At 43.6% G+C, this 26,715-nt stretch overlaps 1 protein-coding gene across 2 annotated transcripts in view; it reads right to left on the bottom strand.

Moving 5' to 3' along the window:
• Positions 1–458: 458 nt before the first annotated feature.
• Positions 459–26,715, bottom strand: part of SPOCK1 (SPARC (osteonectin), cwcv and kazal like domains proteoglycan 1) — a 516,437-nt gene continuing 490,180 nt past the window's right edge. For both annotated transcript variants that reach the window (XM_045489804.1, XM_045489811.1), the window contains 5 exons: positions 19,145–19,261; positions 15,400–15,621; positions 9,757–9,819; positions 4,374–4,511; positions 459–3,905 (listed from right to left, as the gene is read on the bottom strand). In XM_045489804.1, the coding sequence (XP_045345760.1) occupies positions 3,715–3,905; positions 4,374–4,511; positions 9,757–9,819; positions 15,400–15,621; positions 19,145–19,261 (731 nt within the window). In that variant the 3' untranslated portion in view covers positions 459–3,714. The remainder of the gene's footprint in view (positions 3,906–4,373; positions 4,512–9,756; positions 9,820–15,399; positions 15,622–19,144; positions 19,262–26,715) is intronic.

A 26,715-nucleotide genomic window follows, 5' to 3' on the forward strand; every position in this document is an offset into this window, starting at 1 on the left:
ATCCATGAACTGTGGAGAACTCAGAATTCCCTGTAAAGGAGACTGGGTTTTTTGTTGTTGTTGTTGTTGTTTTTTGTGTTTTAGTTTCAGGAGAATTGGAGAAGAACTGACAGGGGAGGGAAGGAATAGGCAGAACTGGAAAAGCTTAAGGTTGTAAACAGGAAGACCACACTGAAATCCGATAGGTCAAAACTACGTAACAAAGGTAAAGCGTAGAAAAGGTGGAAGCAGCAAAAATAAGGGTTAGGTGTTCTAGACTGAGGGGGCACAGATTGTGCTGAGAGGGGCCAGGACAGGCTCGACCACAGCAGGTATTCTTCCCTGCCATGTACAGAAGCACAGGAGAGGTCGGCATTGGCAGTCCCCTTTGCCCCTACTGTTTGTTCTCCGGAGAGCGGGTGTGGGCATAGCCAGGTGAGTTCACATGCAAGATAAGAAAATACAAATACATTCAGATGTTGCAGACAAATTAAAATTTATTGAGACAGACAGAAATGCACCTACTTAGGACTACAGTTAAAGCATTTACTATTAACCAAAGAGTCGTGTTCACATTCCAGATAAGTCTACGTGGAAAAGCATTCAGAATTTACTAGATTTTTCTACATCACTATTTCATCTACAATAGGGACAACAAAATGACACTCAGGATTTGGTGGGCTCTCATTACAATGCTACACATTGAACAGGGACAAACATCAGTGACTTTGAGAAAAAGGTATAAAAAGACCAAAACCACCCACTGTAGAAAGGGCTCTTAGATGTTACTGTACAATGTGGTCAAGGTAAAAAATGAAAACAAAACAAATGTGAATTGCATTCTGGGAAAAGTAGAGGGGCAGACCTGGACAGACACGTAGTCATTCACTGCTGGGCGTGGGGAAATGGGCATAAAGAAGGGGAAACTGATAATAAAACCTCAGATTGCATATCAAGGTATTCCCATGCCTAGAATATCTGCAGAAACAAAAAGACATTAATATGGCAGACAACTAACTATGGTGGAAGAAAATTCTGGGGTTTAAGTTGGATGCCGAGGAAACGGTATTAAATAAGAGAATCATTTATGGAATAAGAATAAAACTATTTACTAGAGTTTCCAAAAATGAGTCGGTGAGGATTCAGTTCATGAACTGTCTCAAAAAAAGGTAGTCGATTATCATGGTATTATTTTTTTAATCAACATTCTTATGTATTCTTAGTTGCTAGCAAAAATGCTCCTGCCCAAAAGGAAGAAATCAAAAATTTCACTTCTCAGGGTAAAGTTTCTAAAAATTGTACTAAAGCCCTTTAAAAATCCAGTGCTGTCATGCCAAAGTTGAAGCACGAAAAGTGGTGTTAATGTTGGTTGGTCCATTGATTTTGGGTTTCCGGTCTTAGGAGGGCTTTTTATTTAATATCTTAATGAGTCAAAATATCTTCTTGGAATATCTTTGAAAATGAGCATCTCGTTAGCTTACTGGGAACTGACTACGGAGCACACTCTTCTCCATCATTAAGTGAATGCTAAGAATCTTTAAGTGTCATCTCATTTTGACACTTGTCATAAGATAATTAGGCAAATTAAAATCAGTGGTTCTCTGTTCCTCGAAGTTTCTCTAAGTGAAATCAGTTAGTCGATTTTAATTTGTTCTCTTGTGCATTTTTCCAAGCTCAGAGAGACAGTAACAATGGTTTTCTCTGATGGTGTAAACTGAGATTTTTTTTTAATGTCTTGATTCTTTTATATACTCTATTATAATTTAGCTGCAATTAAACACCTGTTTTCTAAATTATGATCTTGGTGTTTTGTTCAAGTGAGAAAAAAAAAAAATTGAAACAGGGATGATGCAGTTGAAATCCCAATACAGAGCTTGCCTCTGGCCTCTCTATACCTACAGTCCTGGTTGTACCCGTGTATATTAGGCCAAAGAAGTTTATTGTATCAAGTATGTTCATTTCCCATCTGAGACTAACTTCAGAGATGATGCCACTTTGGCCAATGCTAGGATTGGAAAATGCTGGTTTGAGGCGGGTTGACAGAGTACAAAGTGTTTTTTTGCCTGAGTTTTATGTGGTTGTCTTGTGGATGGGCTGGAATTCATGATGAATGAAAACAAACAACAACAACAAAAAAATGTGGGCCAGAAAGCCTTGCTGGGTGGCTGATGAGGGTATCTAGGAAGCTGGAAACCAGGTGGAGCAGGAGCTTAAGGGCTGGTACTGAACTAAATGGGACCACTTGAGGACTAGTCTTTGGTACTTTGTATCTGAGTCAGCTTTGATAGGGTCAGAAATTCTAAAAACGATAGAGATAATGACCCTACCAAATTTGGAGACAGACTCTAATCGTGAACTTACTTTGGGAAAAGAAACACTGACGAAGGGCCTTCTTCACTGGTTTCTTGACATTGGTGCAGGTGAGGTGATGGGGACAGGACTAGCCGGTAAAAATCCAACCCTAGCTTCTCTGTGCTATGATGAAGTTCTTTTTGGCCTCCGTGTGGGATTTTTTACAAAGGATGAGTGGTGGTATAACATCTGTACAGTTCGTGGACCCTCATTATGATCTGTGGATAGAAATGGGGCAAAAGCAAAACCTTAGATTAAGAATCCGGAATTTTCTTCTGCTAAGGAACACTGTGGTATTGTCTTCTCGGAGAGCAGGGGATATGATATGGAGACATGCCTTGGAAAAAGCCCTTGCGTAGGTAGGGAAGGTGAGAACCTGTGGCGGACAGGATTGTTGCAGCCCGGGGTGGGCTTGGAGCTGAAATGAAAGAGATGGCTTGTGAAGTTGCCCATGTGGGAGTCTCATGGCTTCTGCAAGAAAAGTGATTTAGGCGGACAGAGGCTTATCCAAATCAAAGGGCTTCCAGGAACTCTGCTAATGCATAGGGGAAGGAGCATCCTCAGCCTGCAGGCTGCAAGTGCTGTTAGTGCAAAAAAAGGACTTTGATACAAATTTCTTATTCCAGAAATTGTGATCCAGGTCTGGACAGGCTGATAAATCTAGAATTGTTTTTCAGATGAGTTTTTAGAGGATCTTGAAACACTTTTTTCTGAGAGGTGTGTGTGTGTGCACCTTGTACACGTAGTCTGTTCTGTACATATTCAAGCATGTACAGAGAGAAGCATCCAGACACCATTTTTTATTAAGGAAATCAATTCCCCAGAGGAACTCTTGACTGAATTAAGGCTCTTGTTTGTAGGAAGCCAGATAGAGTGATATGAAAACTAATTTTTAGTTACTAACACCCAGGGTGGTGGGGCTAGGGGGGAGAAAAGTACAGTGTGGTGTGTTTTCCACGACATCTACAGGACACAAGAAAAGCACTTAGACACCGTAAGGCCGGGAACCATGCTGGAATAACCACTGGTGTGGGTAACCAAAAAGCATCTTTGACGTTTACAAGGTGGGGGCTCCCTGCACTGTCAGAATCCCACATAAATCACATGCTTGTTGCAAAAATTTCATGGGAGGGAAGGGGGCTCGAATTCAGCCAGCCATTCCCCTGTCTAAAAAACAAAACACAACACCCTTCTTCCCACACAAGCGTATGCAAAACCAGAATGCTCTGGGGACAAGAAGTGGTCTCCCAAACCTCGGGTCGGGTACAGAGAGCAACAATGGAGAAGAGGCCTTGGTGCTGCGGAGTCTTATGAGATACGAACGCAGGAGTAGGAAGTGACTTGCAATTCTGTGTGCACCTCGTGTCCTCTTCCCGGTGGGGACTACCATATGTACCCGACCTCGTCCTCTTTGTCGTCATCCTCGTCCTCATCATCCTCTGTCACTGCCCGGGTGTGCACCCTCAGCTTGCCCAATCTGTCCTTTGGTCCCAGCTCCCGTTCATCCTCCAGGTCGTCTAGCAGGACCACAGAGCCACCACTGCCGAAATCCCCTGACGTTTCCTGCTCCTCTTCTGAAACATTAAGAAGGAAGACAAGACGGACGATTAGTTTCTCTTTATACCTTATGACCATAAGAATGGTTCCTTCGCATGTGACTCAACTGTAGGGAAAAACCATGCAATTCACTCTCTGAATACTGGGGCCTCCCAGCCTGGAGGGACCACAGGCTTTGGGGGCCCCCAGAATTCTTGAGATGCTTCTACCTTCTGGGGTAGAACTGTGGGAGGTTTATCGAAGTCCCTCTCTGCCTGCGACAGTTCCTGACTGTGACAAAATGTTACCCAATCTCCTGCTCATGGTGAGTCCCTGCCACTCCGGAAGCTAGCTACGCATAATCACGCGTGCTTTATTCACGTCACCATTGTAAACTTGTTCGCTGTAGACCACGGATAGGTCTTGAAATTTCCCTGCCCAGGGCTTTATTCAGTCAGGACGTGCAAGCCGTCCTTGTGGGGCTGATGCAGGAAGACCTTACTCACCACAGCTCACAGTGCCCTGTTTCCTGGAGCCAGCCAGCTCGTTTCCGTATTTATCCACACACCAGCACTGCCCTGTGCTCCCGTGGCACTGTGTGGCTTTGTAATAGCCCTCCTCATTACACCGAGGTATGAATGCTCCTGAGGGAATAAAAGGTCCAATTTGAATCAGAGGTGCCCTGATACTCAGGGGTGATGCCCTCCAAGACGGAGAAGAGGGCTAACCTATCAGACCGGGTACTTGCACAGCTAACAGGGGAGAATGGGGCCGTTGGTTATTACTTACTCAAGATGACAAGTCCCTGGGTTTGCTCAAGGTTAGACAGGATCCCTTCTTTGATGGGTTCTTATGTTTCCCCTCTAAATGGTGAATGGGTCCTACTCTTACAACTGGTTAATATTTTTTCGGTTTTACTGAGCTAGAAGTGATGGGCAGCCTTGTGGAATGTCAACTGTAGGGCCAAATTGGACTCACATATACTGGGACATGATTACCACTGTAAGTTTACTTAACATCCATCATCTCAATGATTTTAAAAAAAAAAGATGTGTTTCCCTTGTGATGAGAACTCTTAGGATTTACTATTAACAACTTTCCTATGTACCACACAGCAAAGTTGACTAGAGTCCTCATGCTGTACATTAAATTCCTAGTACTTATATGCCTTTCAACTGGAAGTTTGTACCTTTCGATCACCTTTCTCCAGTTCCCTCCCTCTCTACTCCCTACCGCTGGGGACTACCAGCCTGATGTCTTTTTCTATGAGTTTTTTGTTGTAAACTTTTTCGGTTTATTTTTAGAGAGAGAGAGAGTACGTGTGTATACGTGACAGGGGAAGGGCAGAGACAGTGTGGAGCCCACTTCAGCCTCTGACAGCAGAGAACCCAGTGTGGGGCTGGAACTCAAGGAATCACAAGATCATGACCTGAGCCAAAGATGCTTAACCGACTGAGTCACCCCGGTGCCCCTGAGATTTTTAGATTCCACAGATAGGTGAGATCATACAGTATTTGTCTGACTTACTTCACTTAGCATAATTTCTTCAGGGTCCATCTGTGTTGTCACAATGGGCAAGACTTCCTTCTCTTATGGTATACAGTATTCTATTGTGTATACACACTCATGCACCAATAATGTCTTTATTCAGTAATCCGTTGATGGACACCTCTGTTGTTTCTGTATCTTGGCTACTATAAATAATGCTGAAGTGAACATAAGGGTACATATATCTCTTCGACAGAATGTCATTTCCTTGGGATATATTCTGAGAAGTTGAATTGCTGGATTGTATGGCAGTACTATTTTAAAATTTTTCATGAACCTCCATACTGCTTTCCCTAGCGGCTGGACCAATTTACATTCCCACCATCAGCGCACAACGCTTCCCTTTCTCCATGTCCGTACTAGCACTTGTTGTGTCTGGTCATTTTGATGACAGCCATTCTAACAGGTGTGAGGTGATATCTCACTGTGGTTTCGATAAGCATTTCCCTGATGATTAATAACGTTGAGCATCTTTTCATGTACCTGTTGGCCATCTGTATGTTTTCTTTAGGATGATGTCTAGTTAGATCTTCTACCCATCTTTAAATCAGGTTTTTGGTTTTGGTTTGTTTTGCTACTGAGTTGAGTTCTTTATACATTTTGGGTATTAATCCCTTATCAGATATATGGTTTGCAAATGTTATTCCTCATTCTGTAGGTTTTCTGATAATTTCGCTGTGCAGAAGCTCTTAAGTTTGACGTAGTCCCACTTTTTTTTTTTTTTTAATTTAGTGGCTCGTGCTTCAGGTGTCCTATAAAAAATGTCATTGCTGAGGCTCATGTCAAGAAGCTTTTTCCCCTATGTTTTCTTCTAGGAGTTTTATGGTTTCCAGTCTTGCATTTAAGTCTTTAATCCGTTTTGAGTTAATTTTTGTGAGGGGTATAAAATAGACATCTAGTTTCAGTCTTTTACATGTGAATATTCAATCTTCCAAGCACTGTTTATTAAAGAGACTAATAGTAGACCTATATACTTGTGTTTATTTTTGGTTCCCTTGATCTTTGTGTCTGTTATTACTCCATCATGCTGCTTTGATGATTACAGCTTCATAACGTAGCTTGGAATCAGCAAGTGTAATGTCTCCTACTTTGTTCTTAGGATTGCTTTGGCTATCTGGGGTCTTTTGTGATTCCATATGAATTTTAGGATTATTTCTATCTCTGCAGAACATACCCGTGGAGTTTTGATAGGGATAGCAATTAAATTGTAGATGGTTTTGGGTGATATGGACATTTTAACAATATTAATTCTTCCACTCCATGAACATGGGATTCCTTTCATCAGCGTCATATAGTTTTCAGTATATACATCTTTCACCTCCTTGGCTGAAACATATCTACAAACAAGGAAAATTGTACTTCTTTCCAACTTGGATGCCTTTTGTTTCTTTTTCTTGACTGACTGTGCTGCATAGGACTTCCAGTAGTATGTTGAATAGGAGTGGTAAGAGTGCCCACTTTGTCTCGTTTCTGATATTAGAGGAAAAGATTTCAACCTTTCACTGTTGAATATGATGTTGGTTGTCTTATGTGGCATTTATTATATTGAGGTTTGTTCCTTTTATACCTAATTTGTGGAGAGTTTTTAAAAACCATGAATGGATGCTGGATTTTGTCAAGTGAATTTTCTGCATCTATTCAGATATCACCTTGTATTAATATATCATATTGGTTGATTTGTGTATTTTGAACCATCCTTGCATTGCAGCATTAAATCCCATTTGATCCTTTTAATGCACTGTTGAATTTGGTTTACTAGTATTTTATTGGGAACTTCTGTATGTGTATTTAAGATACTGGCCTGTTTTTTTCTTGTGGGGTCCTTTCTGATTTTGCCATTGGGACAATGCTGGCCTCAAAAATGAGCTTGGGCGTGTTTCCTCTTCTTTGATCTTTTTTGGAAGAGTTGAAGAAGGTGTGGTGGTGTTAATTCTTTAAATGTTCACTAAAATTCACCAGTGAAGCCATTTGGTCCTGGGCTTTTGTTTTTGGGGATATTTTTGATTAGTAATTCAATCTCCTTACTAGTAATTGGGATATTGTTTTCCTGGAGTAAATACTACTTGGCCATGATACATTGTTATTGGAATACTACTGACTGAATTTACTGATCCTTTTGCATCTGTGTTACTAGGTGATTCGCTAAGTGATAAAACTATATGCCTCTATTTCTTCTACTTTTTTTTTTATCATGGCACCCAATTCATGAAATGATTCAGGTGTTTTTCTTTGCCTCCTCTAGACATTTTGAATGCATTTTCTTCTGTGAAAGACTTACTCATAAAAATATTTTGGGCCTCTTTTGGGGGGCGGTGAGGTTAGCATTTTGATTTTGACTTTCATGAATTTCGTGGCGTTTCATACAGGTGGGTCTTCTGTTTCTCTTCCGTAACTCACAGTACTTGTTTCAACAAGGTTTTCAAGATTCTGTAAGTTGGCTTATAGCAGTGGTTGTCAAAGTGTGGTCCCAGGACCAGCACCTGCATCATTACCTGGAAACATCTTAGAAAAGCATGTACTTGGGCCCTATCCCACCCAGGTCTACTGAATCAGAAACTGTGCTTTAGTAAACACTCCAAGTGATTCCAATACATGCTGAAGTTTTCTACTTTAGTCTTGGTCATTTTTTGACTTGAAAAGTTAGTGTTTGTTTTTTCATAAATGCATTTGAAGCTATGAATATTCCTCTAAGTTTTTAGTTGCTTCCCTCGGATTTCGACCCACAAACCTCATTTTCATTCAATCCTAAAAGTAGTTTTAATTTCACTTTTGATTATTTATACTCCACGATGTATGGTCTATTTTGTTTTTAATTTGAATGCCTGTGAAAACGCATTAGGAGATATCCCCATGCAGGAAATGATGTGTAAGAAGGTCAATGGTATTTTTATGAGTCAGCCAGAGTAATCTCTCTATGTGGGGAGATGTGATAAAGCAAGCTTGAAAACTAGGTGAGATTCAAGGTAGGACGAAGGTAGGCGTTTCATTGGCGTGAGCGAGGGAAAATGGAAGATGAGACGTTTTATCTCAGACTACATGCCTTATAAATGTCTCATTCACTATTAATGAAGCGGTAAGAAGATATCCATAGCCAATGAAAATAAAATTTAAAAACTAGATTTATACTAATTCTTTAACTACCTGTGGACCTCAGGCATATCACTCAAACGCCTGAATAACCTCCTACATGGAGAAATCAGATTAATGAGCACAAGCCCTTGCACTGGACAGACCTATGGAAGTTGCCTTCAGATCAGAATGATACCTTTGTCTTTTTGAGAACCTAGGTCCACATAGGTCAAAGTCACAACTTTGGGGTTCTTCCTGAGTCGAACGGGGCATTATCAGAAGTGGGAGGTCTGAGGCAACCCAAAAATCAGTAGAGGAGAAACTACCTGAGTTCACGGACTACTTAGACAATCTGTAAAATCAAAACAAAACAAAACTTGCCCATTTCTTCAAGTACACAGGTGCATGTTTGAAATGGCAAGCTGCTTAAGGGAGGCACCTGCTTCTTAATGCTTGACAAGAAAAATTGTGAATTACTGTATATTGTATTGCCGCTGTCAGCTCTCTTTTTAAAAAGCAAGTAAACCAACCCAGACTCCTTTTTTGACCAATAAATGAGGTTTACCAGTCTCTGCAATGGCCTGGTCTGAATGCCATGACCACCCCTTAGTGCTGGAGAAAGAGGATATGCAGCTGAAAGGGAACACTTCAACAAGCCAACATTTGTTACCTTTACCTCCAGCCACAGACAGGCATGTCAGGGAAAAGCACAGTTAACATTCAGACAGAGAGGAGAAATGTGCACTATTTAAACAGATTTATGCTTTCCTCCAGGGATTATTATGCACATGAATCCAAAAAACACATTTAAGCACACCCAAGCGTTTGAACCCGATCTGATAAATATAGAAGAGGCTACAGCTCATCTTCTTCCCTGAATGGACAATTTGGTCTGGGGGAATAATTCATAGACGTTACCGCTTGAACTAGGAAGGAACACTTTCATGCTCCATTCAAGAGAGATTCTTGAGAGAAGAGAAAGCCGAGGTTTACTGGAGCCTCAAGTAAGGGAGGAGCGGGCAGTAGAGACGGTGTTGGATTCCCACCCTTGCAGCCCTGCCCACTAGTCCTGGGCTAATGGACTAGGCAGCATTTCTCAAACAGCTCGCCTATCTTCAGACTACGTCCAGCCAGCTGTCTGGGGATGAAGCGAGGCATTTCTTTCAGGAAACACTGTTACCTAATGGAATAACCATTGCTGTGGCTCAACATTACACGAGACATGGTTGGTTTAATTAGTTGTTCAAACGAGTGACAAGAAATTGTACTTACCCAACAGGCTCTTCCCCTTGCTCAGCTTCTGGATCCTGTTCATTTCATTCTGGCAAGGGAGACCTGGAAAATAATTTATGAAAGTCAGTTTCCAGATGGTGCGGGACATAATCTCTAATGATTGGCTTCACTCATGAAGTGAAATGTACACAATGACACACCTGGGACTGGAATGACTCCATATGCTGTTATTAAACAGCACAACAAATTCAGGCCATTAGTGTTACTAATCAAAAAAAAAAAACAAAAAAAAAAAAAAACCCTTACATCATGAGGTACTTAAATAGTATTTGGGGGCTACTTGCATTGTATAGTAATTTTTCTTCCTGCCACCAACTCAGGCAAATGCCACGTGCTTCTAGGTGATCTGGTAATAGACATTTTAACCAGCTGAGAACGAGGATCACAGCATCCTCGTGGTTAAGTGTTACGAATCCACAGACGGGAGCAACTTACCAATACTTAATCTAACCCAGGTCTTGCTACAGGAGAGAAAGAGGATGAGAATAGCTACTTCAGACTTACATAGGCCTCAAGGAACAACTGTAAAATTATACAAACTTTGAAGCTATGTAAGAGATAGAGAGTAGCAGTGAGAATAGAAAAGTCCTCAGCCTCCAAGTCCTCAATTATAAAACACCTGTTGCCATGAATGAGCACAAAACTCAGTTCTCAAGGGAAGGACTGATAGAGTGGGAGCTGCATGGCCAATGAGGGCCTATTCTGTGCCGTTCTGTCTCCCAAGAGAAGAACTTATCCCATTCCGAGCCTAAAGAAAGATGGCTTCACCAGTTCTTGAGTCACCGGGACTTGCCTTGGCAGACCGCGTGGCTCTGGGAGACTCTGATACGTGCTCATGGGCCTCGAGCCAAGGGCAGAAGTATTCTGAGTCTCAGAACATTTACTACAGGCCCCAAACTTGCTTGGACAGAAGAAGTGTAAGTACCTGACCACCTTCTTAATATCTTTTACCCTGTGGAGTGCACGATGCCACCCGATCTCGTTGCTGGTTCCTTAAAAAAAACTAATACGCTTTATTCGCCCCTGGGTTTAAGGTGCTTTCAGAGTGGAGGAGAAAGATACCAACTGAAAACAACAAAGAAAAAGGGAAACAGATTCCATGTTTGATGAAGTAAAGCATTTACTATGACAAATAAGGGGCACTTAATGAATTCTTAGAATGTACCAGACAATGTTCTAGAATTTTGTCTTCATCTTTACAACAATCCCATAAAGCAGGGACCAATATTCTTCCTATTTTACCACCAGAAAGCTCATCCTTGTGCAAAAACCGTAGGCATTTAGAAGACTGTTCCTGAAGAATGCAAAAGTCGCCCACATTCATAGAAACACTGTGTCAGGGAGTTCCTCAAATGGTCCGATGGTAATTGTAAAAATTTTACTTCTCTTCCAGCAAGGAAACATGAATCAGGCTGAGACCTACTAAAAAGTACTGCAAGAAAACCCAACTCCACATGAAGAATTCTAACAGAAAACGCTGGCTTCTGAGCAAATGAAAATAGTTACCCAAGACTTAAGTAGTCAAGGGTTCTAATGAAAAAGACACTTGGGGCGCCTCAGTCGGTTAAGGGTCTGACTCTCGATCTCAGCTCATGTCTGTTGCGGCCCCTCACTGGGCTCCATGCTGGGTGTAGAGTCCACTTGAAAAAAAAAATCACCACACAAAAAGGACACTCCAGTTCAATGCAGATACAAAGGCTCAAAGACATAAGCGACACAGAAGAAAATTAAACACTTAAATAAATGAAGGCTGTATCTGAAGCAACAAAACTGATGTGCAACGTATATAACTGATGCTCCTGAGCAGAGACTAATCAAATGGAACCAAATGTTTAATTCGAGAGCTCAAAAATGCATGACATAGGGGTGCCTGGGTGGTTCAGTCGGTAAGCGTCTGACTTCAGCTCAGGTCATGATCTCATGGTTCCTGAGTTCAAGCCCCGCATCAGGCTCCATGCTGACAGCTCAGAGCCTGGAGTCTGCTTCGAATTCTGTGTCTCCCTCTCTCTCTGCCCCATCCCCATTCATGCTCTGTATCTCTCTGTCTTAAAAAAATAAATAAAATATTTAAAAAAATTAAAAAAATGCATGACATATCTCAGGAAAGTGTTACGGACTGAGCAAAACTAAGACACGTCCTAGGAAATTCATGTCCTTAAAGGGGAACAAAAATTAGTATGGGTTCATATTATTCTATAGCTAAACCCAGTACTAGGAGAGTAAGTTTAATCTTGGCATCTTTGTTTCTGTATAAAGAAAATACCAATATTTACAGATACTCAAGTGCTAACTCAAGGAATACAATTCCAGTGAGAATTTTTGAAGAAACTTCCAAAACTCAAACGTAATACTAAAGAAAAATATCGAAACCAGTCAATAAATAATCCTACCCCATGGAAAATTTTAAAGTGCTCTCTCAAAATTTTCTTGGACCGAAGAGGCATTTAGAGCCTTTATTGTAGGACATCTACACATTAATCATAGTAAAAAAAAAAAAAAAAAAAAATCCTCACATACCTAATACCTATGGTCTATAGCTAAAAGGGTGCTTTGGAGAAAACTTTTAGCCTTGAGTACATGCATTAATCAAAAGGAAATGAGGAAATGTGGGGGTCAAACAGAACTCCCAGGGCTGGTTCTGGGTCATGGAGGAAGGTGGTAGAAATCCAACAAAAATAAAGAACCTAACTTAAGAAAAGGAGAGAGGTGCACCTGGGTGGATCAGTTAAGCATCTGACTCTTGATTTTGGCTCAGGTCATGATCTCAGTGTTGTGAGATCAAGCCCCATATAGGGCTCTGTGCTGGGTGTGGAACCTGCTTGGAATTCTCTCTCTCCCTGTCCCTTCCCCACCTGCCACTCTGTTTCTCTCTCTCCCACAAAAAATAAAGAAATAATGAGAGAAATACACAAAATGAGTAACAAAAAAAAAAAAAATGAACTACAACAAAATGACTTCTGTTGTAGTTTGATCAACTTCTCCTGGATACCATAATGTGCCACGTAATGGGGTTCTGGCCTCCTTCAGCAGTTGCTGAAAGGGCAGCACATCCAGGGACATCCACACAGCGTGGTGACCAGCTCTGTCCCTTGATAAAGGCAGTAACCTCAAGCTCAGGGTCCTGGCATTACACCTCCAAGAAGCACTAACACGGAGGCTTTGCTTACTTAGGCTAAGCCTGAACCCGGGCTGAAGGTTACACGATTTTATATGGACTCAAGCCCAAAGCTATCATTAAACTTAGAACTCGATCACTCCAAGTATTTCTATTAAAGTAAGAACATGGCTATTATTTAACACAAATTGAAGTATTAGCTGATGTGATTAGAAAAGAGAGAGGAGGTATAAAAAGAAAAAAGAAAAAAATTATCACTATTTGCAGAGGTGATGATTGCACACACACCTCAAAAATCAAAGGAAACCAACCATAATAATTATTATAAGCAAAATGAGAATTTAGTAAGGTGGGTGCGAACAAAAATAATACTGAAACCACCAGCAGTGAGGAACTATAATGGGAAAAAAAATCAATTTCCTTTACAAGGGCAATAAATAGACAGGAAGTACAGTATCTATGAGAACAAAACTTAAAAATGTAACTCCAGGGGCACCTGGTTGGCTCAGTTAGGCATCCAGCTCTTGATTTTGGCTCAGGTCATGATCTCACGGTTTTGGGGTTCGAGCCCTGCTATGGGTTCTGTGCTGACATTGCAGAGCCCTCTTGGAATTCTCTCTGCCCCTCCCCCACATGTACACGCGCATGCTCTCTCGCTATCTCTCTAAATAAATAAAAGCCATTAAAAAAATATAACTCCACTGGTTGATAGATGCTGTTCTACCGTAAAAGGATTCTAGATGGAAGAAGAGATGTATAAATATAAAGAAGTATTATATACAACAGAGGAAGCATTCAGATGAGAGGAGGAGGATAGGTTAGTCAATACGTGACAAAAAGGTAACTGAACAACCATTTCCAGGAGTGGGGAGAGGGGCTGGGACCCTCTCTGACCATACACCAAAAAAACCAAAAGTGATACAAGATTTCAATAAACAACCAACCAACCAACCAAAATGTGCTGAAGAAAACACAAACACAAGAGAATCATGCACCTTCAAATACTGAAGGTATTTGGTACCTTTACCTAAGGTACCCAAAGGTACACGTTACCTTTCTAGACTTAAAGTAAGCCTTATGGTTGCTAAAAAACCATAAAAGATGGAGAAATTTTACTCTTAAATTGAAAAATTTCTTCCTAAAAAAATGGACCAAGTCAAAGTTGGGGAAAAATATATTTGCAATATATGTGACTTCAACAGTGCTAATGTCCTTCATTGAGAAAAAAAAAAATTCCTAGAAACATACCAAAAATGTACAAAAAATAGGAATTTCTCAAACACGAAGGTGTTCAATCTAAGTTATAATAAGAGAAATGAAATGAGACCCATGAGGAAATGTAACAGCTCGTCCCTTAACTTGGCAGTGACCACAAGGTTTGGCTCCACCATGGGGAACTAGGTATTCTTGGAGAGGGTAAACATGGGTACAACGTTTTTGGAAGGCAAATTGGAAATACGGCTTAAATTTAAAAATGCACGTGCCCTGTGACCAGTAATTCTTTTAGGAATGTCTCTTGTAATCCTGTAAACATGTACATGAACGCGACACCACGTGCCCTTTTTTAACGCCCACATTTTCTGCTCTGGGGGTGCACCGATTCTGAATACACGCAGGCATACACACATGTATAATTTAAATACTGTAATACTCATAACCATCTCCCTTTCCTGGGCAGAGGTTCTGACAGCCATGCTTGCAGAGTGCCCATGATACCTGATTCAGGCGGAGGCATATTTTCCTGGGACTTGGGAATGGAATTCAAATACAAGCCAGCGTCTGCTAGCTGTCGTGTGCCACGCTTGGGCACAACCCCAGGAAGCTAAGGCAGAAGAAGTAAAGCTAGACTATGTGGCTTCTCCAGCAGACTCAGGGCTCCTGCCCCTAGATTCCTGAGAGTCTGTAGGGGGGGCTCTCTTGTCTGACTTTCCAACAAATTAGAGATACTCCTGTATTCTTTCCACATATTCCTCAAATAGTGAGTCTTTCTGGAGTTAGTGGGAGTTTATAACTGAAATCTCCTTGTCTACAAGATTCAGTATAAATCTGTATTTACCCTAGAGAAAAGGACAAGTGGTTTTCTCTAAGGGGAACATGGAGAACTCATGTGACAATGGGAATTATGATACTCTCACATTTGTACAGTATTTCTCACATTAAGGTTCTCACAGTGACCTTGGGAATTCTATAGCAAAGGTTCCAACACCCATTTGACAGATGAAAAAATCGAGGCACAATATGGTCAGGAGATCGTCCCAGAGGGTGACTGAAGTAATGGACTCTACCATTATGCTCTTGAATTTTCTGATATACCATGAGAAGAGTGGAAATAAAATAGAAGAAAAGAGCCTTTGGGTCTGCCATTATCAGATGAATGCTCTACTCTCTACTTGTGTTCTTCTGCCTGCTGATCTCCACCCAGGGCTCTCCCCAGTATGTGATATGTGGGCCTTCCTTGCCCAGTGTGGCTGCCCTGAACTTGGGACCCCGCCTCTCTCCCGCCTTACCTCCAGGCTTCTGGAAACAGTAGCACCACTCATTGTTGGAGAGCTTGCCATCCTTGAATGAGTCACAGGAGTTGAAGAGAGGTTTGATACAGGGCTCATACTTATCCAGGTAGATGGCATTGATCTCTGAGTGGTCAAGAAGGAGGTCATAGTTCATATCTAACTTGTTAAACATCCAGCCCAGAGAGTCCTTGCAGATGGGCAGGATGCTGGTGTCAAATCCTGCAGAGAGAAGGGCACATGTCAGTGGCCACCCAGCCTAGATCTTCCCATCCCAAGAAGAGGCCCAGGGCCCACCCCACCTACAACCTCCCCTGAGACTATTTCCCTCCATGGGTGGGTCTCAGGGGCACACTACTAGAAGATACTGTTGTTTGGGGGTTTTAAATAAGATAGTTAAAAATGCTCTTAAACAGAAGTCAGCATCTGAGGAAAATATGTTTCAAAGGGAACAAGTCCCCCGTACTAATTTATGTGTGATGTAAATAAGAATTTACATTTACTAGACTTGCTTAAAACAGGGTATGCCCAAAAGGAAGAGTACACACATGGTGCGGAAAAGAAAAAACTTATAATTCTGCAAAGTATACTTTTATATTTAGGGGGGAAATATGTGAAGAACCAAAACAAAAGAAACTATTGCAAAAAAAAGATGATGGCAGTGAAATGAAACTATATAGCACAATCCAGAAGCACTGATTATGTCCCAAAGGACTGTTAAATCCAAGCCGTTTGAACATTAATGGGAAAACAAGCCAGGTACCTGCTTCTGTTCCCTATTCTTCTTTTCTGCAGTCCCCTCAAGAGATACATGATATGGAATCCAAATTGAGTCAGACAATAATTTCTTTCTTATTTCCCTGGGGGAGGGGGGGTAGTTTTCTTAAAGAATTACTTGTTTCCACAATGGAAACTGTACGCCCTAGAATCATAACACTTTGCTTAACACTCAGGATATTGAATCTACTGTAGACAACCCCCAGAGAAGGCATGCCCCAAATCTAAAATTGGTCTTTCTGTCAGAATCAAAAGCACTATGCAATTTTGAGTCATTCCATAAGCTGGATTTCTAGAAGTGGTTTCAGATTCCCAGGAAAAATTATGAAAAAAGTTCATTTTTGTGTTATTCAAGGTATTCCTCTAAGCACCTTATTCTTAATCATCTCATTCAACCCTTCTAATAGGCCTATACAATGGTATATCCTCTCTACTTTACAGATGGAAGAAAAAAAGCTCAAGGCTGAAGCTACTTGCTCAAGGTCATATAACTGTGCAGCTGGGCTTCAAACACAGGTGGCCCAGCCCTGAGTCTACATTCTCTGTCCCTCTTCTCCCAGGGCTGCCTCTACTTCATGTGATGCTCCTACCCTGAGGACCTCTAGTTAGCTTGGGTGCCACAGGCTTCAGGACGGGCAGGGCAGGGGAGTGATACAGTGACTACAACTGAGATCCTGATGGCGTCGGCCACCCATTCCCTGCGCATCAGGTTTCCATGTGCATTACCAACCCCTGCCTGCAGAATATGAAACGTAGCAAAATGCACCCAGCTTTGTGAAAGCCTTATTTTTTTACAAAGAGGTCTTCCCTGTCTAGGAAGCAGTAAACTAAGTACAGCACCCCTACCTCTGAGCTCTCACGAACCCTCTGCTTCCCCTTACTGTCAGTGAATATCCATTAGATGCTAAGCTCCTTGAGGGCAAAGACTGCTTTGTTCCCTTCAGTAGCCTCCACCAGTGCAGGCACATAGTAAGTTCTCAGTAAAAGTATTTATTGAGAGAAGTTCTCTAGCTCCTGCAGAGTTTACTCCTTTAGACAGAGAAGTCAATTTTTAAATTTAGTCCTATTGATATCTTAGAACGTGTCTTAGAAAACATCCCCCTTTTTAAGAGACATTAGGGGACATAATGTGGCCTCTTCTTTGAAGGTCATGACTGAACGGTCTCTATGATGAGGATGTCCTTAGGGGCTACTGAGTAAAGCAAGATCATTAACTCTGACACTAAATGGCTCCACAGTTATATATAGAATATTGTATGTAATATGCATCAACATTATAGGATATGAGTATTTTAATACATGGGAAAGAGGGGCTCACTGCTGAATGACCACCAAAGAGAAGTGCCAAACCGGCTGGACAGTGGGTCAAGCCCACTCCATACCCATTGGGAAGATACTAGAGAAAAGATACCCACACCTGGTATTGAGGAATGAAGAGGGAAAGACAGCAGCCCTTCTAGTTGACCCCAAGCATATGGGACTTATAAGGTTCCATGGTTTCCTCTTCAGAAGTTCTGAACTGATAAAAAAAACATCTCTCCCTCTTGCAGCCTTGTGGTTCCTGAAGACTCGCTTCACTGCCACTGCTTCAGGACATCAAGCCTAAGAGCCTCTTCGGGGACTCAATTTGCTTCTGGCCAAGGGCAGGTCTTTTGCCAGCTCCCTAGCTGTCTATAGAAGGAGTCTCCTGGGACTGGAGGCTGCAAGGAGCAGTTCTCCTCACATCAATCTGCTCTTCATTGAAAGGTTATTCAGAAAGCCCAAGGGCCCAGCTGCTCCTCGTGGATCCCAGGGAAAGGTTCTTTTAGACCATCTGTGCATTAATTGTCCACTAACTCTCAAGGAAGCCTCCGGCAGGAATGGAAAAAAAACACTCTTCCTTCCTCTTTCCCACAGACTCAGCCACCTGAAATCACCCTTTGGACACTTCAGTGTTTACTTCTCAGAAATGACCATTCCCTTCAAATAAAAGATCCACACTAGTTAAACAAGTGTCCTCTATGTCAGTATTCTCTACCAGTATCTACAGCTACGAACGGCAAAGAATAACCAAAAATGAAGGTGATCGTTCTGATTTTGCCAAAGACCAGATGCTGATTCAGCTTTGGATCCCAACAGTTGCAAAACTCCACGTATGGGAACTCGTGTGTTATTGAGGAAGACATTCTGAGCCAACTGAAGAAGCCTACCCCTAATGCCCTTTGAGTTCAAGGCAGTGAGAGAGTCCATCAAGGTACAAAGATGCAGACCCATTCTGAGTTTTCTCTGTAGCTTATGATGACGCTCTGAATACAGGCTCTGCAAATTCACTGGTGGGGAGGGGGAACCCTTGCCTGGGAGTTTCTATGGAAAACAAAATGCCGTCTAACGTTCACAAAGATAAGTTATCAAAGATGTGTGATACATATGCGTTGCTTATAATAGCTGAACATTAGGAGCAACTTTAACACTCCAAAATAGAGGTCTAATTACATAAATTGTATCTATAACTTGGGAACCTATGTAGCTATTAGAAAGTGTAATAGTACTCAACAACATAGGAGGTCATAGTATGCTGCTAAGTGATAAAAGCTCATAAAACAACCTGTGAAGTGTGTGTGTATATACATATACAGACACCTAGATTTTCTTCTCTATGGCAAGGAAAATAATTAGAAGTCTATGCCACAACATGCTAACAGTTGTTAAAACGGTGGATTTTTGTATTTTTATACACACTGAATATATTTTCCAAAATCTCTATACTTAAAATATTATAATTTTGTGGCCAGACTTTAAAACATATAAGATGTTATAGAGAGGAGGGGGAAATGCTTTGGAATTAAAGCAAATACCTGAAGTTGCTTTGTACATTTCACATAATGTTTCTGTGATTACTCTAAAAAACTGTTAAATCAATACTATCTAGTAACTAAGGGAATGTGATATTTAAAATGAAATAAATTAGCGAGAGCAAAGTTGGCCTTACTGCCTTGGGCTGCGTCAGAGCTGGTGGGCTTGATGACCCGGTTGGCGTCCTCATGAAGGGCTCCGAACCAGTCTTTCAGCCGGGAAGCAAGGTTCCTTAACTCCTTGTCTGTGCAGGCTGCAGAAAAGCAAATGGAACAAACAGTGAATCCACGGATTTTCTCCTCTAGTTAGCTCTCTGCCCTCAACACGCAATGCCATCCACGAAGCCACGCTCAAAACAAACCTCCCTCTCCAACCACGACACAACTCCTTACCCCCACTTGGAAAACAGGCCAAAGATACAGCAATGACAGGTAAGGAATGTGCCAGAGAGCCTAGACTCCCCGGGTAAGCAGCATTGTTCGGAACTGAATCTGGACTGCCTCAGAGCTGTTAAAGCAAATGCTAATGGTCTCACAGTTGTTCACCAGTCTCCAAAGACCCCAATAAAACTTGCTATTGCAATTTGCCAGAGACCACATTTTCCACTAAATTCATGCCAAGAGAGATTAAAACTCGGGAATAGCCAATGTCCTTAGTGAGAGGCTGCCTGGAACACTAAAAGATCCCAGTAATGGCAGACTATCAATGTTGTTTTAGCCCAAGGTTGGGATTGGTGCATGTGGCCTATTTTGCTGGCCTTTTGGCAGACTGAGCTGACTTTCCCCTAAAGAGAGATGGATGCCTTCTCCATGCAAGCGTCCTTTCTCTTGCAGCCCATCTCTAACTATCAGGCTCATCTTTTAGGGCGCAGCATACGAACTGGGGCCAAGGAATACTCCTTCTGAGAACAAGAAGAAAACCTGGATGGATGGATGGATGGATGGATGGACGGACGGACGGACGGTGGGGTACAGGTTCTATGAAGGTCTGATGGAGTGCTGAAGTAAGGCTTGAGGGAAGAAATCGATGAAGGAGGAACAATGGTGTGGGAAAGGGAGCTGATTTCCCCTACCTCCCAGATTTTATAGAGACTCCCTACAAAGGGTCCAGGCAATGGCGCACTTCCAAGAGGCAGAAAAACCAGCCATTCACATCTGGAGCACCAGAAATTCCAGACCTGAGGGGCCAAACCCTCAATAAGAAGGGACAAAGACACGAACCCCACAACTGTCACTTTTCTCAGATTCTAAAGCTACAGGGACAGACAGTGCAGAAGCTAAGCTAAACACCATTACAGGGCAAAGCCAAGTTCTGAGTATCTTGTGGAGCTGACAGGATGCAGGTTAAAGCTGGACTCTACCAGTGAAGAGAGACCCCAGAAAATACCCCAGGCTCACCCCCAGAAGGCAATGGGGCAGTGATGAATGAGTAGACTGTCTTGCCAAAACTCCAGTCCTGCCTTCAGTCAGTGCAAACTCTCACTAAAGAGAGCCTCCGCCTGCCTCCAAAAGAAGAGAAGAGTATCATTCAGACCCTCTCCTCATTTTTCGAATCCATGTCTGCTCTCAGGAAAGCCCATTTTTCCTTAGCCTGGGATTTGGGGCTTGATGGGGAATAGAGCCAAACTTCCCAGACCCCAGGTGGGAAAGGCCTCCCTGACTCTCCGTTTGAGGGGGCTTTCATAGCTGTAGGTGAGGTGAGTAGAGTCTTATTGCTCTCATAGCTGTGCTCCTCATTCTAGGCCAGATCTAGATCTACACTCGACAAAGCATGGAGGGGATGCCCTCTTTATACTCACATAAGTAAGGACCTCAAGACACTCAGCCTTCCTTTCAACAACCAGGACGTGACCGTATCTTAAACCACTGGCCAGGAAATGGCACTAAGCATTGTCTTTTCAGGCAGCAGAGTATAGCAGCTCTGGGCTCACAGTGCCTGGAATGAATCCCAGCTTTACCACTTACTGGCTGGGTGGCTCAAACAAGTCACAACCTCTCCGCACCTCGGCTTCCTCATCTGTAAACCCAGGATATCATTAAGTCAGTATAAATGAGACCAAGTATGTAAAGTGCTTAGCAAAGTACATGGTACATAACAATTGTTGAGCATGTGCTATGATTTTAATTGCCACTACTATTATTTTTAAATTGAAGGTTTATAGGTAAGCTTAAAGCAAACATCGCAGCATGCAGAAAACCAGCGCGACAACTGTGCCTCAACAAAACTGGCTTTGGCCACATAAGAAATTGGGAGACATGGATACTTGCAATGGATACAGTTGTCATTAGTCAGATGTGGCTATTTATATTAACACTAATTTACATAAATCAAAGATGCCCAGGGTGGCTCAGTCGGTTAAGTATCTGACTTCAGCTCAGGTCATGATCTTGCGATTCGTGGGTTCGAGCCCCACGTTGGGCTCTGTGCTGACAGCTCGGAGCCTGGAGCCTGCTTCGGATTCTGTGTCTCCCTCTCTCTCTCTGCCCCTCCCCTGCTCATGCTCTGTCTCTCTCTCTCTCTCAAAAATAAACATTAAAACATTTTTTAAATAAATCAAAGATAGTTCTTCGGTTGCACTCACTCCATTCCAAGTGCTCACATGGCTGGGGACGCCGTATGGGATCATACACGGAGTGTTTCCATCATAGCACAATTCTGTGCCAGATAACAATGGATGAAGTTAGCTATCCCTTTGGGATTTCCAACTTTTTGGAGGTTCGTCATGATATGTTCTACCTCTACTCCTTCCCTTTGGTCTTTAAAGATGGGCTGAGGAAGAAGATCCCATGCCTGCTCAAGCCAGGAGCCTGCATCTCACACTAAGCCACATACACAGCAAGGAGAGGGCAGGTTCACACCGACACGTGGACGGGTCCCAGCTTGGAACGCTGGGATAGGGTGCTCACCTTTCTGACTTCTCAGATGCCAAGCAGCTCATAAGGGAGAGGATGTGGTCTGTTTTCCTGATAGGAGTGAGATGTGGGCTCTAGAGTCGGTCTCACATTTGAAAATGGAAAATTAATAGCATCTATTTCTTCTCAATTGCCATGCACACCATCTATTCTAAACGTTCTCCGAGCAGAGAAAATTGCCAAGTCAACTTGCAAAGGAAATGAATCCCCATCTCACACTGCAGGATAAATTAGTCAGTCATGTTTAACTAAACCCTGACAGATGTGCAGGTAATCTATATCTTTAGAAGGCTGTTGAATTTCCCACAGGCTTTCCAAAGTACACAGGCTCTGGATGGCGGATGGAATCGGGCGCTGGAATCTTAAAAGAGAGAATCTGTCACTCAGGGGGAAGTGCACAAGCAAGATGCCACTGGCTTGGGTACAGAGAGATCAGAAAGCCAGAATGGAGACAGGAGGCACTCAATTACTGGGCCCTGTTCACTCGCTGTGTCTTCCACTGAATGGTCCGAATGGGGAAAAAGTCAGGCACAGTTGGCCTGGAGCTAGATACATCCCAAAGAAAAAAATAAAGATGACAGTCTGCAGAGAGCTGTTTGTTCAAATCGGGTATTCTAGCCAAAAAAGACATGCCAGCAATGGGGGGTAGGGAATGCTCGCCTTTTAAGGGGCCTGTCGCAGCCCCTGATAAAGGTATGAACTGAGGATTGATGCTTTCAGAAGTGGAGGCTTAAAGGGCACCTCCCACACGCTCCATTCCTTTCTGGGGAAAATTAGTTTTGGGGGAGAGAAAACCTTGATAAAACCACATCCACCTCCCATTCTCACATGGTGCCCTGAGGTGGACCACTCCTTGTGCTTTCTCTAGAGGGGGTCTGAGCTCTCCTCTCCTCCTGGTCAGAGAAGCCTGATACCCAGGCCAGGAGCATCAGAATCCCCAGAGGACTCGGTTCACTCATGCAAGCTAAGACCTGATCCCCCTTGCCCCTGGGTTACCTTCCTGAGTGAGTGAGGCCAGCCACTCCTCTTCACGTCCCCTCCCTTCCCTTCGCTTCCCTCCTGCCCTGCACTGGGGCTTCAGCTCACTTTCTACTCTCATTCTCCCAAGTGTCCCTTCTTGTTTCCACAGGTTACTCCCCATGTTTTTGACAGGCCCTCAATCTGCTCCAGCGTGGCTGGGGCACAGGCAGCGTCCTCGCCTCCTCCCGTGGTCAGAGAATGGCACCACCAGGCACTCGCATCCGCAGGGCACACACGTGGGAATTATCCTGGGATCCCTAAAAAAAAAAGTTTCTTGCTTCTTGCTGGCTCCACTGCCTTCATTCCAGTCCTTATGACCACTGCTACTCGCACCAAAGAGGCTGGATCAGGATCCTAATTGGTTTCCTGTCTTTCCCCCCACTCTCCCTTCTCCATCCAGCAGTCAAAGCACTCTCTTTCTAAAGTGACGTCACTTTCCTGCTTAGTTAGCTCCTTCAGAGGCTCTTAATCACTCTGCAGGCAAGTCCAAATCCATAACTTGACCTGTGCTTCGATCGCGGTGCCCTGCCCCGCCTCTGGTCTCCCTCTTCTCCTCGGGGCTCCCTGCTCGGCCCTGTCCTTTGCAGAAGCAGCTCCACCTGGGGCACCCCTCCTCAAGGTGTCTTGCTAATATGCAAATTTCTTGGATCTCTGCTTTTAATGTGTTTCCTCTTCGAGGACTTCCCTAAGCCTCACAAGAGGGGGGTTTCCCTTCTGTGTGCTTCCAGCACTGTCACCTCTCGTTCACTGTCCACCTTCCCCTCTAGATGGGGGCAGCGCCCAGGGCGTGGCTCACCTCAGGGGGCCCAGCATCATAGGCAGCCCGTTCCTGGCATGAAGAATGCTGTTGGTAACATACTAACTCACCGAGCGTAATAACCCTCTTGTTGCCTTTTGCAAACTTCCATTTATCCATCTGCAAAATGGCATAATAAAGCTCAGCTCATAGCATTACTGCAGGGAATGAGAGAGTATCAGTAAAACATAGCTCACAGCTACTGGGGTAGAGCAGGGACTTAACAAATGTAGATTCCTCTTCCCGTATCCCAACTGGCTGCATAATGTGTTATAATTTTATCCTTATGTTTTTGTTGAAGCCTGAGGAGATGCTTGTGATATAAAAAATAATACCTCTCCTTCACTTATTTTGTAGGTGGCTTGGTACAAATTAAGAAGGTTCGACGTGCAATATATATCTGCCTTCTCCCGCATAGAAAAGCTCCATAACCGAGGGTTTGGTTTGACTTCTCTGTGTCTGTATTCTCAGCCCTTACCAAGGATGGATACACAGTTTTTCAAAATATATGTATTAAAAAAACAAAACAAAACAGGAAAGCATGAATACACTGGTTACAAGCTCCTTCAGTCTCACAGCTATCCAGTGACAGAGACAGGATTTACATCCAGGCTGTTTTCTTGCTGGGCTGCCCTGGGTGCTGGACTGGCTCCTTGCATTAACTGGGTTTGAGGGGAGCCAGCAGTAACTGGGGCAATTAATAGACTTGGTCCATTTTCTGAGTTGGAAAAAAAATCCAAACATCAGGCCTTCACAGGTACAGGAAGTTCTGCCAATGATGCAGGTGAAGCAGCTGGCTGAGTATTAGAGGGATGAAATCGGGCTCTGCTTTCATTAGCTCTGGCGTGAGAACAGCGGTCCTACGGAAGGAACACACAGCCTGCTGCCTTCCTGTTAGGCTCCCAGGAGCGGGGATCACATGTGCGGCCGCTGGGGCTTCATTAGAGAAAAGTAGAGTGCCATTGCACATTACTCCAGTGTGTACAAAAAGACAGCTTTGTCCCCCAGGAAAGCCCAGCGCTCAGGCAGAGAAGGGCCCAGGTAATTTGGTGGTCTCCCAGTGGACTTGTCCTGTCTCCTTGGAAAATATGAACAAAATGCAATAAGCAAGTGTAAATAAGGCACATGCAGCCGCCGTGGAAGGTATATAGCCCAGGGAAGAAAATGTGATCACTTTTCCCACCTGGGCGCCCTCTCCTCTCTCCACCCAAGGCCTGGAGCTTTAAGGGGCCTCGAGCTAGACTGGATTTGACTGCAACAGCGTGCACGTAAAGCGGGAGGACATCATGAGTGACCCGGCTGACAGGGGCGGGAAGGAGGTACCAGTACCTAAATACTATAGGGCAGAGATGGTGTTAACAGGATTACTGCAGCCCTAGTGACGTTTTGAGGGAGGAAGGGAGGGGTGCTTTCATTTATTAGTATTTGGTCGTGGGGCAGGGAGCCAGGGAAACAGCTACTGAAGGAGAGAAAGGGGCGCTTCTTAAGTATCAGTCAATGGGTCCTGCCTGCCCCCAGGCCACCATCACACCACAGTCCTTGTCTCCTTCAGACAAAGCCAAGGCCTAGAAAAGAGGGGTGGGGAAGTTTCAAACAGGTGCTGGTTTTGGAAGTGGGGAGACAGAAGCCAGGCAATCCAAACTTCTTGGGAAAGGGTTCCCAAAGGTGGTAACTGGTGTTCCGAGCTGGTCTCAGCTTACTGATGACTTTGGTGGCTGAAGGACACTCTAGAAAGGCCTCTCAGAGGATTACACAGAAAACCAGAAGGCAAGGAAATAATCAGAGGGATAAAAAAAAAAAATATTTGGAGTGATATAAAAAGTGGAGGTGGGGGCAGAAATTCTGCATTCAGAGCTGTAGTGTTAATATCTAATAGAGTGAGCAGGAGTGTGTGTGTGTGTGTGTGTGTGTGTGTGTGTGTGTGTTTGGATGTTAAAATCCTAACTGAAGCCACATTTGAACACTCAGTTGTGGATGTTTGAAAATGGCAAAGCTGACACACAAGCATTGTAGGCGATCTGTAAACCTCTGCTAGGGCACCAATTACTGGTAAACTCATGTAACTCCTGAAATCCTTCAGCTAAAGAGCCGAGGAAGAAAACACCCCACCTGTCACATGAAGCCACTGCGTTCTGCCCCTCTAGCCTTACCAGTGCTTAGCTCAGGGTTCCGGAAGAAGTTAATATGAAAACAGTTAGAATTTAATTTAAACTTTAGTGCCTCTGAAGGTAATTAAAGAGTTGGGCCAGACCGGAGCTCTCTCTGGAGCAGGCCGGGAGGCCTCTCAGAAACCGAGACTTGTGAAAGCAATCTTCTTCAGCCCTCCTAGGTGCTGTTGTGCTTAATTACTTAATCAGAGCAACACTGGATCAATGCACTCAGAGTGCGTGCAATTAGCATCTCCTGCAAAAAGTCCAGCTGAGCCGTTTTTAGGGCAGAGATGAGGGGATGAGTAGAGCCCAGGCTGGAACAAACACCAGGATGCCTTCCCAAGCCGCTCAGAAACACGTAGGCTCGATGCCACCCTCAAGTACGCGCAGGCTCCTTTTCCCGGTAGGGACCTGGGCCCCCGTGCTGTTGGCGCACACAGCACACGGCAAGTGCCCCAGGGTAGGGCTGTTATGGAACCAGGCTGGAACGCTGGCGGAAAAACCAAGCAGCACTCGGAGATCTTGGTGGATCGGAGATTTATTTACCACCGGCGGGCTCAGAGGAGACCGTTTCTCCAAAGATCTGAGCGCCGAATGCAAGTGGGGAGGGTAACTTACAGTTGTCAGCCTCCGTATCTGTGGGGGTTTTCGCGCACGCGGCAAACGAAGGAAGAAGCACCCGGAAGAAGGGTCTCCAAGCTAGAGACCAGAGCGTGTTTTAGTCCCGTGGGCCATCTTTGGAGTACTTTATTCACTTCTCCAACAGGGCAAGTGTGTGGGAATGGTGTGGACGGGGGCTGTACTTCACGGGAGCTTGAGAGAGTGTGAG

Source organism: Leopardus geoffroyi, chromosome A1 (assembly GCF_018350155.1).
Source record: "Leopardus geoffroyi isolate Oge1 chromosome A1, O.geoffroyi_Oge1_pat1.0, whole genome shotgun sequence".
Taxonomy (NCBI): domain Eukaryota; kingdom Metazoa; phylum Chordata; class Mammalia; order Carnivora; family Felidae; genus Leopardus; species Leopardus geoffroyi.